General features: G+C 35.2%; 1 protein-coding gene across 1 annotated transcript in view; it reads right to left on the bottom strand.

Moving 5' to 3' along the window:
• LOC145983911 (regulator of nonsense transcripts 2-like) overlaps positions 1–16,827 on the bottom strand; it is a 73,432-nt gene that overhangs the window by 21,755 nt on the left and 34,850 nt on the right. Inside the window, exons 10-16 of the mRNA XM_083117029.1 lie at positions 16,162–16,324; positions 15,404–15,551; positions 14,330–14,548; positions 11,802–12,134; positions 9,672–9,830; positions 7,543–7,722; positions 3,554–3,932 (exon numbers count right to left, since the gene is read on the bottom strand). Of these exons, the coding sequence (XP_082973155.1) occupies positions 3,554–3,932; positions 7,543–7,722; positions 9,672–9,830; positions 11,802–12,134; positions 14,330–14,548; positions 15,404–15,551; positions 16,162–16,324 (1,581 nt within the window). The remainder of the gene's footprint in view (positions 1–3,553; positions 3,933–7,542; positions 7,723–9,671; positions 9,831–11,801; positions 12,135–14,329; positions 14,549–15,403; positions 15,552–16,161; positions 16,325–16,827) is intronic.

The raw sequence follows: 16,827 nt of genomic DNA, 5'->3' as shown, positions 1-16,827 counted from the left end.
AGCCCCCGCCCGTAACCCTCCCACGGTTGGGGCATCCAAATTTTACATGGTTGCATGCACCGATGTATTTCCTGCAAAACAAAAGTTATCCGAAGTAGATTGGTCCCATAGTGCCAGAGTTATTACGATTTTTCTCCATTATGTATACGAATTCAAATTTCAGACGGCGCGGCGTACTTAAGGATAATATGCTGAAAATAATGAATAATTTGTTACGTCTGTAACATCATTTGTGCGAAATCTCGCACAGCAATAGACAATTTTGGGTTATGTTGGGTTGAGATACAATGAACCAAAAGAGCACCTAGAAGTACTCATTAGTTCTTAAATTAGAGGTGTAATGAAAACTTTCTGTCAAATGTGTTACGGACGTAACCGTTAGCGCATAGTTGCAAAAACATGTTCAGGATTTTAGAAAAAATAAATCTGTTTATGTACAATTAATTTCAATATGTTCACCTAGACCTTGTTTATGTTTCAGTTCAGTTACAAATCCCAGATAGTTGATTTTGTTGATTATGTACTGCATTGGAGTTGTTGTACTTCTCTAATCACTTTACAACAATATTTATGTGATAACATTAAAACACATAAAATCAACACTATGATTTTTCTCATGCAAAATATCATGTGGCACAAAAAATATAGATATTAACCTACATTTTAGTATGTGATATGACTAACTTAGACACATTTGAAAATTTGACATTTTGGTTTCAAGTTTCATGGAATTGCCATTGCCATTCATTGTCATTTTGCTTGCTCTTGGATACACTATCCTCTCTTTGTGCTTGTGCTATTATGAGTTGGATTTGTGCATTGTGTTTTGGATTTCTCTTGGTTTTGATTACGGCTTGTTGACAACTTACTCTTTTTTACATTTTGATTTGTTTTCATTTTTTATTTGATTTTGTGAACGACTTTTGATGACCCATGCTATTTATTATGGAATTGTGTTTTAGATATCAAAATGGGGGGCATCGTTATTTACTCTCGTGTTAATCAAGGATTTATTGTTGGATTTAGGAGTATTGTTGAGGTCAAATACCCACTGTGCCAAAAGTTTTCACCTTGAATAACATTCTTTTTTTTTGTAATTGGTCTCGGCATCCATTCCTACATTGAGCATTGTGTGATTTATTTGTAACATGTGAATGATTCTGAAGAAAAGCGGTGGTTACTCTGTGGTAGTTGAACTTTGTGTGCATTTCCTTCCAACACTGCTCCGAGTGTTCTAAAATGTTTATTCTTGGGTCAGGTGCAAAATACAAGTTACAGTTTTACTCATCAAATGTAGAGAACAAAGTTTTTCTCTCTGGAGATCGAATTTCATTATAGTCAAATCAAAACAGATTTGCAAGATTCAAAACAATGATTTTTTCTTTTGTGCTGGATGAGTCATTGCTGTTATCGGCAAGTGACAGCTTTGCAGACGCTAGATGAAACACTGGCGCCAGCTTCAGCATAAAAACAACAAAACCGGCTGGAAGTTAGAGCAACAGGTGGTGGAAGATAAAATTCTCGGCATTTTAAAGATAACGCAATTGTTGAAGACAGAACATATATCAGAAGTGTGAAGAAGAAAGAAAATTATCCTTCTTTACATTTAACCATGCTGTTAATGCAAAATACATACAGGCAATATTTCCTATGCAGAAAGTTGCATTCAAACAAAGAAGGGACCTGAATTCTGCAATGATCGCATTGCCCTGCACACCAGTGGCAGAGAATGAGCTGTTGTAGGGGTTGGGGTCACTTATTTTTACTTGTCCCATGGTTCTTGTTTCGTGTCCACCCTTGCCTGTAATCAGCCTGTGTACACACATGAGTAAGAAAATCACAGTTGAAACACACTGCATCCCACCCTACAATTGCTGTCGAAAAGAGGGAGAAGTCACTCAGTCAAATTTTATGACATTGGCACAGTTGGGAAAATGTATGAAGTGGGAAACAGAAGTTACAACATACGTAAGATCGAAGCAAATTTTTGCTGGAACCTGGATGACAACGCATCAAGAAGATTGACAATCTTTAGTTGGCCTATGTGGCTTTGATTACCTGTAACAGTTTCCCTTTTTTATGTAATGTTACAGGGAACAAAAGAACACATTTTGAATGAAAGCGGTTACCGGGTAGGGAGTTGCTCACTCGCGGAAAACTGCTGAAACTTGAGTTCAGAGCTAGACAGATGGCCGAGAGTTACAGGTGTCACATTCAGCAATGAAAGACCTTGACCTGCCATGAACATTGACAAAGAATGCAAGTCCAGCAGGCCTTTCGGGCTGCTTCCCCCGAGTTGTCAGCAGCCCTTAGGACAAGGAAACAAGTCAAGGTCAATTTAAAATAACATCTAAGAAAAAATCACCTGATTTAAATCAATCCACTCTGTATAATACTAATAAAGTCAATAGTAATATTTTAAAAATTATCCTTACATATATCTCTGACATGTAATTCAATGAAGCTTAAATTTCGAAAAGACTGCAAAACAACGTCACCATCATTCCGCAACAAACTAACCATTAAAATAACTGCAAGAAGTTTAAATTCGTTACAACAATGGAGACTTACATAACACCAGTCCTACCGCTGTATACGTGTAAATTACTGAGTGTCAATAAAATCGAATTTTATTATATATTACTTTTTAACAACTATGAAAACAGACAATAATTGAAATTTGTTAATTTCTTATAATTATTAGAATAATTTCTTATTCTATCCTCTCTTCTTGACTTATGCAGGAGTCTACTTTGAATTAAGTGAAACCAGTTTTGCCAAAGGGTCTTGTAAACAACTTTGTATTAAAAATTATCCGTATTTCGATTTATCCACATTCAAATACGTTGGCTGGGGAATGGGAAGAACTTTGGATTAAAGGGTACTTCATATTAACCAATATCGTATTAACAAGGTTTCCCTGTAATAGTACACAATCTTAGGGGAATTTGCAGGGACCGACAGAAAAAACAACAACCATACTAACGACAGAAAACATACTAGCGCAAAAGTATAATTGCAATTTTACTTTATTAAAATTATGTAACATGTAATTTTGCACGAGTCATTAAAAAACATGCCTAAGCACAATTTTAACACTATTTTGCATGTGGGTGGTAAGGGGTGGATCAAAATTGGTGCACATTCAAGTAATGACCCCTTCAAAATAACAACCCTTTTCCCGGGAACTGTGAAAGGTTGTAGTACCGAGAGTTGACTGTATTCATTGTAAGAACAAGTACTCATGTCATAAGAAACCTCTGATTTCAAAGTAGAAACTTTGGTAGTACACTGGCTTTTATTCTATCCTAATGATAAACAGTAGTCATTACTTTGTACTAATAGCAAATGTATGAAAATAAAACTCTGATGAGCGAAGTCACAACATAGCAAAATGTTGTAAAATTTCCCCTCCATTTTACATCTTCAAGCATTTTAAGTTCTTCAACTTGCTCCACTGCAAAACATAAAATCAAAGTTCCACTTTTGTATTATCTTTAACCATAAGTGAAAATTATATTAAAATTGAAAGTACAAAATACAAAGTAAATACCTTCTTCAGCTTCTCGGATTGTATGTAATGTACCCTTCTCTTCATCGATCCTAACTCTGCTTTCCATTTCACACTCCTGAATGCTTAAATGAATATGCGATTGCTCATTGTCTGAATCTAAACTTCTTCCATCTTCACCTACATGATTCTCTTTTTCAGAGTCTTCTAGTTGCTTCAAGGCAGGAAAGAGTTCTGCTAATTTAGATTTAAGTTCTGTTTCAAGTTCATCCACTGCTTGTTGTGCCTCTTGCAGGTTAATATACAGTTTTATTTTCGGACGTAAACTTGTGATGGTGTCCCTGAACATAAATTCCACTCCTATAGGGAATGTATTGTCTGCATTCCAAATAGCGTCTGTAGCTTTAAACCAAAAATAACGCTACAAAGCAGAAAATACATATGAAATAATTAGTGAAAGCCACGGAGGAAAAAACTGACATTATTATTATATTTTAAAACATAAATCAATTTGTTGTGTATATATATATAAATTACAGAACTAATTTTAAGAGATGAGAGATTTTAAATTATATTTTACTTAAAAATTCTGCTTTTTGCTTCTGAAAACTGGCATGAAAAATGAGAAAAATGAAAACAAAGAGGCATATGACTTTGTAACATAAAATGTAATTTACTTTTCAAGTGTTAAAAACTGTTAAAAAAAATAACTACTTTCAACACTAACTTTGCTGCTTTGACCATAATATATTTTTTTTAATATTCAAAATAATAATGTCCTATATGAAATGATCTTCCACGAAAATTAATTGTAAGAGATTTTATTTTCTAATATTACACATATTCATCCTTTAGCAGATGTCATCTTGTTACACTGTGAACCCTTTCTGTATGTGAAATTTTACAGCAGACACTTTTCAAAAGTGCACACATGCACCAAAAATACTTGTAGGAAGAGAACTATTTTTCACATGAAATTAATGTTAGTTTCCACCCACACATTCTTGTGGGAAGTGAAATTTTAGCATCTTAGTACATGCACAACTAGAACACAAAATGGAAAATTCATTTAAAAAATGGGCCTTTGGCAAGTTGATATGATCCCCTTATTGAACAAAAGTAAAAGAAAAATTCTACAATCATGATGCCTTGTAATCAAGGGGTCCCAGGTTCGATACCCGGTGGAGGCACATAGTGGTTCGGATCCCACTTTAAACTGTAGGTCCAGTCCCGATTAGCTTTACTGTGCATAAAGTGGACTTAACACCAAATCAATCAATGAATCAATCTACAATCATGATGAAAATTGTTTGACAGGTGGGTATAAAGATTTTTTGTAAATGCATTATACAATACTAAATAAAAATATGAATGACAAAAATACACTGAAAAGTTAAAAAAAAAAAAAAAAAAAAACAGTTTTTGGGCAAGAATTACACAAAAAAATCTACGCCCCTACTTATTAACAGCTTGCCTTACCAATTAATTTCCAAAATTCGGTCCCCAATTTTCGAATTTTTTAAATCCAGTTTCTTTGTTCTATATTGTATGCTAGTTACTAAGAATACATATTTTACATGAAATATAGCTAACAAGATAAAATATCTATATGTATAAAACTTGTGTTTTATTATCCTGAGTTAACTCAGGCGCTAAGGCCCCCCCCCCCACACTTTTACTAAAAGTGTATAATGCTCTGCCTCTAAATATTGTTTATATGAAATGAAAGTTTAAACAATTCAGTTTACTCATTTATAAACATGTATATATATATAGTATATATATACATGTAAACATAATGAACAAATTTTATTACCCCACGTATACTCAGGCTAATGAAGGATACACATTTTTATCATCATAATAAACAAACATAATATCTTGCCCTTAAATGTTGTACATATGTTCTTAAAATCTTTTAAATTGCAGTTCTGATTCTGAAATTATTAGACATTAGGCACAGTGTGGTTAACTCTGAAGCATGGAGCTACACATAGGGGTGCCTACAGGGTGGTTTCATGATGCAGTGCATCATGGGAATTTTTTTGGGGGGGACAAAATTTTATACCAATTCTATATATATTCACACAAAAATGGGGGGGATCGTATCCTTTGACTTGTTATTTATTTTTAGTTTTGGTTATTATGTATAGTTTTTCTACCTACCTGTGGGTGATCGTGGCAATAGAGTTGAAATAAAACACATCTCCTATGCCTTTACAATCAGTTTGGATGGAGGGGGGCCATGGTATTCGCATTAATACAAGGTTAGTCTAGCAGGCAAACTGTGCAGAATAAGGTTGACTAACAATGACAGTGAGCATAAAGTATCTAAAGGAAACATATATTGCTTAAATATGTCTGTATTATACAGTGACGCAACCACAGGGGGCAGGGGGGGGGGTCATTGCCCCCCACCTTCGACGGAAGTCAATTCTAGGGGGGCAAGGGGGGACAAATGTTGATGGCCAAGGGCACCTGCAGGGGGCACAGAGGAGCAATTATCCCCTTCGATTTCAAATTTTATGCAAATTAAAATTCATTTTGTGAAATTTTCTTGCTTGCTTCACTTGCATTATCTGCTTTTCTCATTCTTGTAAAGTTCAGAGCTGTAGCTAGGGGCAGCCGGAGTCGGCCATTGGCGCCAAATGATCTAAATGAAAAAAGTTGTGAAAGAGAGAATGCCATAGCGTCCAGTGAAATTATTTGCACCAATATTGTTTTCAATTGCAAAAATTGGATCTAAAAATTTTCTTGCTCACTTCGCTCGCAGTCTCCTTCTTTTCTGTAACGTAATGTATTTCAATAATATGTGTTATATATTTGTATTGAATAAGCTTTGAATATGTACACAATTTAGTGTTAGCTTGTTGCATATGTATTTTGTTATTTTATGTCGCTCCATGTTGCATATGTATAAAACATAAGTTGTACATGAACGTTACACATGTATCTTCGGAATGCATTTATCATTCATTTCCTGCCATTCAAAAATACAGTTTGTGTGCTTGATTTCCATTATTAGCTAATGTGAAATTGACGGTGTTGAAAAAATATTTCAAATCGTTTGTTCCAAACAAATGCTTTAGCAAAGACTTCTACTGTCTTCTTGCATAATTTATGAGGATAATAACGTCTTTGATACTACCACTACTACTGGTAGTAGTAGTAGTAATAATAAAATCATTATTGTTATTATTATTATTGGTACATTAACCTAGTACTTGACCCCACCCACCCAACAAAAATTCGTGGTTGCACCTCTGGTATTATATTTTTCTACGAATTTCATAAACGGGGGGGGGGGGGGGGCACCTTTTTGGGTGGGGGAGTGCTTCATGGGCCTTAGGTGATATGGGCACCTCTGCTTTCAAATGAACATTACTGTACTTTGTGGCAGAGAGCCTCTCATGAATTTGTATGGGATAAAAAATGGAACGAGAAAAAGTAGTTTGGCCCTATTATACTCGGAATAATGTACAGAGTGCCCGTAGTACCTGCCAGAGTTTACTCAGGATAATAAGGCAAGCAGTTAATAATAGTCTGACATTCATTTGTAAATGCATCTCTTTCAATTGTGTATTTTATGTGTAAACACATTTTTTTCCACTGTACAGATTAAATCTTCTAACAAAAGTTTTTACAAAATAAATTTTGCTGCTCTTTTTCAATAGGCTTATGTATTGCTTAGATTGCTATTTTCCAACCTTACACACTTCCTATATCATCATATTACATCTTATCACTTCTTCTCCCTTACTTGTATTACTAGTGTCAAAATCTTGAATTTAAAAGTTTTAATTTTATTGGTGCTGTAGTTTTTAAGATAGTTGCTTCAAGGTAAGCCGGTTACGATTATCCCATTATGTGAAGTAAGGTATTTTTTTAAATCCAACTTGTTAGAATGTGTGATTGCATATTACATTTTTGTATTATAAGTTGTTTCTTTTTATCAGTTGCAGACCCCTGAAAGAAAAAAAAACATATCACCAAGATCTGACTGTACATAAAGTGAATTGGTACTTACATACCTGGAAATATACAAAGAAATAGTCCAACTTCTTCTTGCTAGAACCGCCACTGAAATATTGCCCACACGTATCTAACAGAACACATGTAAGTCTAATTCTAAACAAATGGTCTGGTGGATCCAATGGAGAAGGCACATTACGATCAAAAGATGTTCCAAATGTAATAAAGGAATACAGCACCTAGAAAGAGATTCATGATAAATAAATTAACCTTTCATCACAAAAAGAGTAACAAACAAACACAGTGGAACCAAAATTTTTATGATTCCAGATTTTACATGTTATAAAATTTTCCCAGATTTTATATTTTTTCATATTTTAAGTTCTTTTCATCTTTGTCTCCTGAAAAATGTGAAATCAAGGTTCCACTAAATGTGAAAATGTTGCAAAAAACAGTTCAAACATAACTATTCAAACATAGGCTGTGCCAAAGTAATTATGCAAGCGAGATCCACATTAGAAAGACTCTCAAAAGAAACAAACACAACAGTGACCACTCCCACCAACCTCAACACTAACCTGGGGACCTCGATAAAACCTGGCTTCCGGCCATCAATCCAGTGCCAAACTCCCGATGATTGGCCAAAGAAGTATTAGAGGAACAGAAAGAAAAAGGCCTGTGTCAACTAGCACCACCACAAATGCAAGTGAGAAGAAAAGGAACCACACCACCTGCAGCAAGACAGTACATACATGCCTGATGAAGCTACCAGACAGGTGGCAAAATCGATCACAAGCAAAAACTGCACAGAAAAGCTTATTAGAGCGAAGTTCTAATGACTGGTCAATAAAACAAATGGAAAAGGGATACGAATAAACATTTCATATATTTGACAAAAATCACACATCATCAAGTGCACTCATTGCAGATGGTGTCGTGCTACTGAAAATATAAGATTCATAGCTTCCGAGAGTGCTCCTAACTATTCATACCTAAGAATTTTCATTGATTTGAGAAAGGGATCAGCAAATAGAGTGTAAACGTGATTATATGTTTCTCACAGAACTATAATTAAAGTTTCGTTGTTTATAGAAATTCATATGAGTGTTTTACCCACCTCAGGATACAGGGAAGTCCCCTTCGCCTTAACTAAAAACTATGACAGATCTTAAAACACAGGAAAAATTCCTTAAGGAAAGAATTGTGGCCAAAGAACTTAATATACTCGTGTCCATGGATATGCGAGATCCACTACAGAACATTGGGTCACTGTGATAATTGATGCAATAAAACGTGCTCTGACAACACTGAAACATGTGACACAATAATATTGATACAAGGTATACATGAAAAGTGGAATATGACAGTGGGCAGCACTTACGTGGCATGGTCTGTCTCCGCCAGTGACATACATTTCATGGTGGACAGTGTCAGAACCATTCAATATGGGGTGTGGTGACCCCCAAATGGCAATACAGGTTGCACAACGGCTCCCCATACTGTGAATCAGGCCATCCAGCATGTTGCCGTTGAATGTTTCCATCTGCCTGGAATAGTCTCCAGAGACTAGATATAATGCTACTGGCAACATTCATCTCCTGACCAACCTCTCGTTGACTTTGGCGGGCCTCTAATCTGCCGATGATCCAGCCACACACAATGCCATCCAAATGTGTTCGCTGTGCCATCCTGCATCCCTATGACTCAATTACTGTGAGCCAGACACACACAACACACGGTCAGACACACTTCACTAAAATCCCCTTCCCAAACGGACCGTTAACGTCACACTAATCAGTCTTGTACAGAGAGGACATGGTGCTGACCTGTCTGACATGCATGTCACATGTTTCAGTGTTGCCAGGACATGTTTTATTGCATCACTTATTGCCATGGCCCAATGTTTTCTAGTGGATCTTGCAAATCCCTTAACTTATGGACATGAGTGTATGCTGGAAAATAGGGAAAATATTTTTGGGCACTGGAACTACTTACTAACAAATATATATTGGAAGGAAATTTAAGTATCAAAATAACATAATAGCAGATTTATTTACACATGCTGAAATTATCTGCTCTCGTAACAAAAAAACCAACACACACCACACAAATCCCAGTCTCTTGACAAAAGTTGAAAAGAAAGGATTGTTCTACTAACACAGGAATGTAACTCAAACAAAACACTTACTTTAAATATGTCTCCACTTTCGACCATTCTATAATTATACAATTCACCCAGATATTTCACCATTGCCACCCTTCGCTGATTATATTTGGGATGATTTATTTCCATTCCCAGTCGAATGTCTTCCAAAACACCATCAACTACTTGTGACCCTACTGCTTCCTGAAACACAATGAGAGCCTTAAGAAAACATGTTACTTCACATATGGTAAAACTAATTCGTTGTTTACATTCTGAATATATAATTATCGCTGAATCAGTTCACACATACATGTATCCAAAATTAGAGAAGTAAGAAAAAACACACACACAAAAAGAGAAGGGGGAGGGAGAATTAGAATTTTATTTATTATTACAATGAGATTTTCTTTCTAATACTATTTCCTCATATGAACAGTCAATATGAAATTTAATTCTTCAGTTCTCTTCCATTTATAACGTTTTCTATTTTTTCCTTGGATTTTTCTTTCCGATACTTTCCATTAACATCACGTAACCTGTAGTTGTACATTTTATAGTAAAATACCATATGACAGCATATTTGTTTCTGATTTGATGAAATTTTTGACTGATAATTTCTGCTTGAAAAATCCCAGGAAACTTGGACTAAATATTGCCAAAGAAACTAGTAATTACTTGTAAGTGCAAACCTTTCATAGTTTCATTGGTTCTGTAAACAATTAAGAACATCTAGTTACTACCTGACATAAGAATATGGCAAAAAAGAGAGACAAAAGTTCAGCTGTGCTCTTTTGATTTATACAGCCACACGAGAAATGTTCCAATAAATCTGCTACTTTCACCAAACATACAACAATGTCACTTTCTCAGTTTATTTCATTTCAATGAGAATTGTGATCATTGTTTTAAACACATGCTACAGTTTATAAATACTCCACTGAGACTATACTATATGAACCTATCTGAGCTTTGCTTCAAAATATTCACAGGTTAACATATGAAATAATTAGAATGTTATAATAGCTGCCAATTTCATAGGAAGATAATATCGGAAGATAATATCGGTACTTAACAAATCCATACCTGTATCTGTATGAGTTTATTATTTCCATTTGCAAAAACATCAACTTAGTTTAGTTTGTAATTGTCTGCAAAATACCAGGACTCTGAAGTATTGTCCGGTATCAGTAATTAAATTCAAACCAATACTTTCATTAACCTCAGTCCTAATTACGACAGATTTTGCAAGTGCTATTACCTACTATGACAATTTATTATAGATTGTAACAAGTACAAAGCTTATTTAAAAGGTAAGGGCAGATTTGTTACAAAAAATGACTGGCAATAATTTTCTCCTCTACTTGGTAAAATGCACATAAAAATCTAATTCCTAATCCAGAAAAAGCACAATCTCGGAAATATGTGGTTGGGGTAAAACATGTTTGGCATTAGAGATTAGTTAGTTAATGAGTGATTAGATTGTGTCTGGGGATATGGTAACATGCATAACTGATATGGTCTCTCCCAGTGGTTCAAGAGGAGGATATACATGTAATATTATATGTATGGGTGTTTTTAAACCTTATTCTTTCATACACATGTCACCACAGCCTTCTGCCCATATCACTTTTTTTCCACCTTTTTTTTTATGAGTTAAAATTTTGTGTTATTTACAGAACAAGATGATCATGAACCCAATGTGAATGCAAGTAATAAAATATTGTTAGATGCTTTTTTAAACCATTTGCTCAGCTGTGTGAATAGAGATATGACTGACAGTGCCGCTGTTGAATTTGTTGTGAATTTGAACACAAAACACAACAGGAGAAAGTTAGTTAAGTAAGTGTTGATCTTTAACTCTTAACAAAAATACAAATTATTCTTAGTTTTCAGTTCTCTGAATTAATGATGATTACAAGGCAACGATGTTACCACCATGCCATTGGGGAGGCCAATTTACATTTCACATTCAATCTTGGTGGTTTTAACATAGTAGTATGTTAGAAAATCTTCCACAATGTTATATTATCCCGCATTTTAAGTTTTTCAACATGTTCCCCCAAAAATGTAAAATGGAGGTTTCACTATCAAAATTCATATGCCCAGTATGCATTCTAAACCTGATGTAAAATAGTATACTGATTGAACAACAACCAAAGCTATTAGACATACCTGGTGGGCCACCAAGCCTGCGAGCAAGCTTGCCATGCAACGTATATTGTAGTACTTCACATTCCATACTCCTGTCAGGCACTTCACTGCATAAGCTGCAACTTCTTGGTCATACCAATCCAGCTTACGTATTTGACGAAGGATTTTGTCAGTGTTGGGTTTTGTAAGTTCCTGATACAATATGTATCTGATATATTCATGCTTAGGTGGCCTTTCTTTTTTCATGTGTGATGGGCTGACATCAGGTGGATTAACATAATAGTAAGCATTTTCAATCATAGTAACATATCTAGAATCTAATGCCATCACAGCTTTCTTTCGCATCATTTGCTCCTGAGAGAAGAAATTAGAGATAACATATCTATTAAAATGATGCATGTTTTCTAAGGAGAGATTATATTGCATGCATATAACTTCTACATGTATTACATATAACACAACCATCTGAATGATACAGATGTCCATACTGACAGTAATTTATACATTAAAACACACCAATAAATAGTGGAAACAGAAAATGCACATGCTAAATTTCTACTAGTACTGGGTTATTGGATCTATATAACTAAATGGACTAAAATTATATTGAACATTATTGGAAACATATAAGATGTGGATAAATTTCCTTTAGTGTACACAGTTATCGTTCTTCATTCCTTATGTATAGGTGGGATTCACATGACATCATAGAGCTTGCTGCTGCCATGTTTGCAACCCACTGTTTACTCTTCATGCTTATGAATACAAATCTGATAGAAGCAACTTCCTGTCACAATCAAATGTTATTAATGTTACAAGGTTTTCTTCTTTATCCTGTTTTCATAACTTGTTGTGCAGAAAAGTTTGATTTCATTCTTGAAGAATACCAAGGAAAACTGAAGCTTCTATTTTGACAACATTGTAGAGCTTACAACAGTGAACGAACATGTAAATCTTCCCTGCATTTCTTGAGTGGCCCCTGTGTTTTTCTTTACATCAATCTGGCTCACAAGCATGGTCAGTGAATTCCACAATGCAACAGTTCATGATGGAGATGAACCTTGAAACCTTGAGAGATCCATATAATTTTACAATGATATTTTCTATTATTTCTATCACCTTTATAGGGCATTATATGTCCACTGTTTTTTTGGAACTCAGTAGCTCAGGAACAAACTCACCCATGGGGATGAGGGCATGTCAGTGAGAAAAGAGTACTGTTTTTACTCATGTACAATGCACACTTTTTTACACCATTTTTGTCCCCAAAAACTGTGGTGCGTATTATGCACGGAATAATTCAGATAGCCAACATGAAACCATACAGGGTCATTCCATGATTTTGTGACACTTGCATTAATTTTTCTTGTTTGCAAAACACTATAATGTTATACAGGGTGAAGCAGTTAAATGGGAAGATTTAAAAAATTCACAAAAAATAGAGAGGGCAAATATTATTTATTTTTTGAACATGAATGTACTGTACATGAGTGGAAATTACTAGTGTACCTGAAAAATGTTCATCTTTTGAATATGGTGTCAGTAAGATGGCATCCTTGGTTTTGCACACCTTGTCGGAGTCTCAGAGTAAATCCGCCCATGACTTTGCGAGAGGCAGTCCAAAAATAATTCACACACTCTCCATAAAATGCCTCTCCATTCAGAAAAAGTAACAGTGTGGTGAACATTATCAGTCACCTCGTGGAATCATCGGCCCATACTTTTTCAAAACTTAACACTGCAACATGGTGACTGTAAATGCTGGACGTTATGCTGACATGTTGGTAACCTTTTTCCTGCCTGCCCTCGATAACTATGACCCAGATGAAGAAACACTCTTCCAGCAAGATGGTGCAATTAGCCATACTGCCAGTGTGTCTATGGATGTGCTTAGACTCGCATTTCCTGGTCATCTCATTAGCAGATTCAGCGATATTCCGTCACTTTTCCACCATCGAAAACCAGGATGCACATTATATATGCGTAAATATGGTAAATACAGTCTCAAACTTTCAATATGCCCTCCCTTGGTGACTCGACAGACATCAATCCTGTAATGTAACTCCTGCCACACACATTCCAACATATCCACATCAACGGTAGCAACAACATCCATGGTTATTTGTCAAAGTTCTGGGAAATCTTTTGGTAAAGGGGGCATGTAAACTCTTTAACATAACCCCACAGAGAAAATGTCAGATGGAGTGAAGTGCAGGACACAAAAAAGCTTTCTGCCCACACTCTACTGCCTCCTAGTGGAGAAACAGGTAACTAAGCCATGGCATCTGCCATGAAACAAATTGTACATTTTCCCTACCCATTAGCATGCTTTCATTCCTTGGCTGTGTATTTGCTACTGCATGGCCAGACTTCAAAATCCCAAGAGACTTATGAAACATGGTGTATAATAATGCACAACTGTACAATATTTGTACTGACAATAAATCAAAGCAACAAAGTAAATGGTGAAATAAGCAAGTATTTAATTGTCCATAGTAATGAAAATGCACATCAGCACACTGAATACTGAAAAGAAAACTAGTACTTACCAAGTAAACTTTGGTTCTCTGAAAAGACTCTGGGCTTCGGAACAGAAATCGCCCACAAGCTTCAAGCAAGTTGCAAGCCATTTCAATGTGATGATGTGTGAAGTCATGGAGTAAAACTTTTAAGCAATACAATGCATCTATTTTTGAATACATCCGGAACTTGACCAATTCACCAATGAACCTCACAACTTTTATTTTTGATTCTATATTGATTTGGTCCTGGAAAAAGAGTCAAATGCAATCACTACACCCACAAGTATCTGTGACTATACAATTTCCATGCTTTCATGATATCCCTTCATGATATCCCTTTAATGCTAAATACGATTAGAGAAAATTAAACATATTTAACATACAAAATATTTTGGTGCCACAATGAAAGTTACACGAGGCCAGAATTTCATGTTAGTAGGGCCCAGACTTTACATTATTTTTATTTCCTACAGTTAAATGTTATGCAATCACCTTCTTGGCATAATTTTATTTTTTAATTACTACTGTATAGATCATTAAATGTATTAAATATTAGGTCATAAATTAGTGAAAGCAGGCTTGGTGGCCAAGCACGTCAAGTGGTTGATATTTGATCTAACCACCAAAGTTCCTGGATTCGAGTTTCAGCTCAGGGCATGGGTAATCTTTGTGAATATCTATTCATAAATTTAATTTAATAATCACTCATCATCACCAAAATGATTAGCCTCAAGTGTCAGAAAAGTGACGTAAAATGAAAGTACATATTATTGAAGAAAATATAAAGAGTTGTGTTTGTGAACTCTAAACTTTTCAACTTCAGTAGTTCGTTCACCACTGGGGAGCAAAGACAGAAATTTTGGAAAGATTGTTTAAGCCTTCTTCATGGTCAGATAAGCTAATCAGGACTGAACCCACAGATTAAAGCAGGTCCCAAACCACAGTATAATGTTCCTCCAACAGGAATTGAACATGGGGACCCCTTCATTACAAGAACTACCACATTAGCCACTATACTATCTGCAAGACCTGGGAAAAAATGGTTGAGCACCCTAGGTCACATATTGATTCTGTTAATTTGAAACTCAATGCAACACATACCTTTTTCCTAACATGGTACTTGAAATCCTGCTTGAGCATTTGACCAAGGTCAGTGGCCACATCTGGCAAACAGGGGTGCAGGATAGCAACTAATCTTGCATAAAAAGGCAGCAAATCAAGACGAGTCCTAGGAACAGCAAATAAAGCCCTGAAAAAATACCAAGAAAAAAAAATGTTAATCATTTGTTGTTGTTGTTGAGTTATTGTTTTAAGTCCACTTTAGGCACAGTAAGGCTAATCAGGACTGGACCTACAGTTTAAAGTTGGATCCGAACCACTATGTGCCTCCACCGGGTATTGAACCCGGGACACCTTGATTACAAGGCGAGGATGCTACCACTATGCCATCGGGGAGGCCAAAAATGTTAATAAGATTAAATAACAATTTTATAGATAAATATTATAATTTAAAGTAACTTAATATATGCATATACCAAAAATCTGTAGTGCACAAAAGATGCTTTCAGAAATCAAAATTATGCCCCCCCCCCCCCTCCCTAATGATATGTATACTGGGAAAAGTGATCTAGTTTCAAAACAGTAAACATTGGTCTAAAATGAAATTATAATCAACATGGTCATAATGATCATAAGAAAACAAATCTTAAACATTCATGCATCATTAATACCAAAACAAAATATTTTCAATGCTGCACCTATGAAAAATTCAAATTCATCACAAGCTACACATCATAATTCAGAGAACTGAAAACTAAGAATAATTTGTATTTTTGTTAGAGTTAAAGATCGACACTTACTTAACTAACTTTCTCCTGTTGTGTTTTGTGTTCAAATTCATAACAAATTCAACAGCGGCACTGTCAATCATCTCTCTATTCACACAGCTGAGCAAATGGTTTAAAAAAGCATCTAACAATATTTTATTACTTGCATTCACATTGGGTTCATGATCTTCTGGTTCTGTAAATAACACAAAATTTTATTATTTTGTTTGAATGGCATTTCAGAATATTGAACTTTTAACTTATACAAGTTGCTTCTAAAATAGAGTCAATAGTTTTAAGATTAAGAATACTCATAACAAAAAGTCGGAAAAAAGTGATATGGGCAGAAGGCTGTGGTGACATGTGTATGAAAGAATAAGGTTTAAGAACACCCATACATATAATATTATATGTATATCCTCTTCTTGAACCACTGGGAGAGATCATATCAGTTATGCATGTTACCATATCCCCAGACACAATTAACCACTCAGTAACTAACTAATTTCCAATGCCAAACATGTTTTACCCCAACCACATATTTCTGACATTTTCCATTCCATCATCCAGCAAACATTCAAACATGAGTGAAAGCGAATTCTTGTCTCCCATCGCCTAGCTCCACTGCAGTGATGCAATATTTGTTTCTTCAGTGAGCATGGATCAGGCCACAAAATGGATAAAATTTCCATTTTGCGT

Source organism: Lepisma saccharinum, chromosome 2 (assembly GCF_977018435.1).
Source record: "Lepisma saccharinum chromosome 2, izLepSacc3.1, whole genome shotgun sequence".
Lineage (NCBI taxonomy): Eukaryota > Metazoa > Arthropoda > Insecta > Zygentoma > Lepismatidae > Lepisma > Lepisma saccharinum.
The sequence above is the reverse complement of the archived record's forward strand: the minus strand, read 5'-3'. Positions and strand labels throughout refer to the sequence as shown.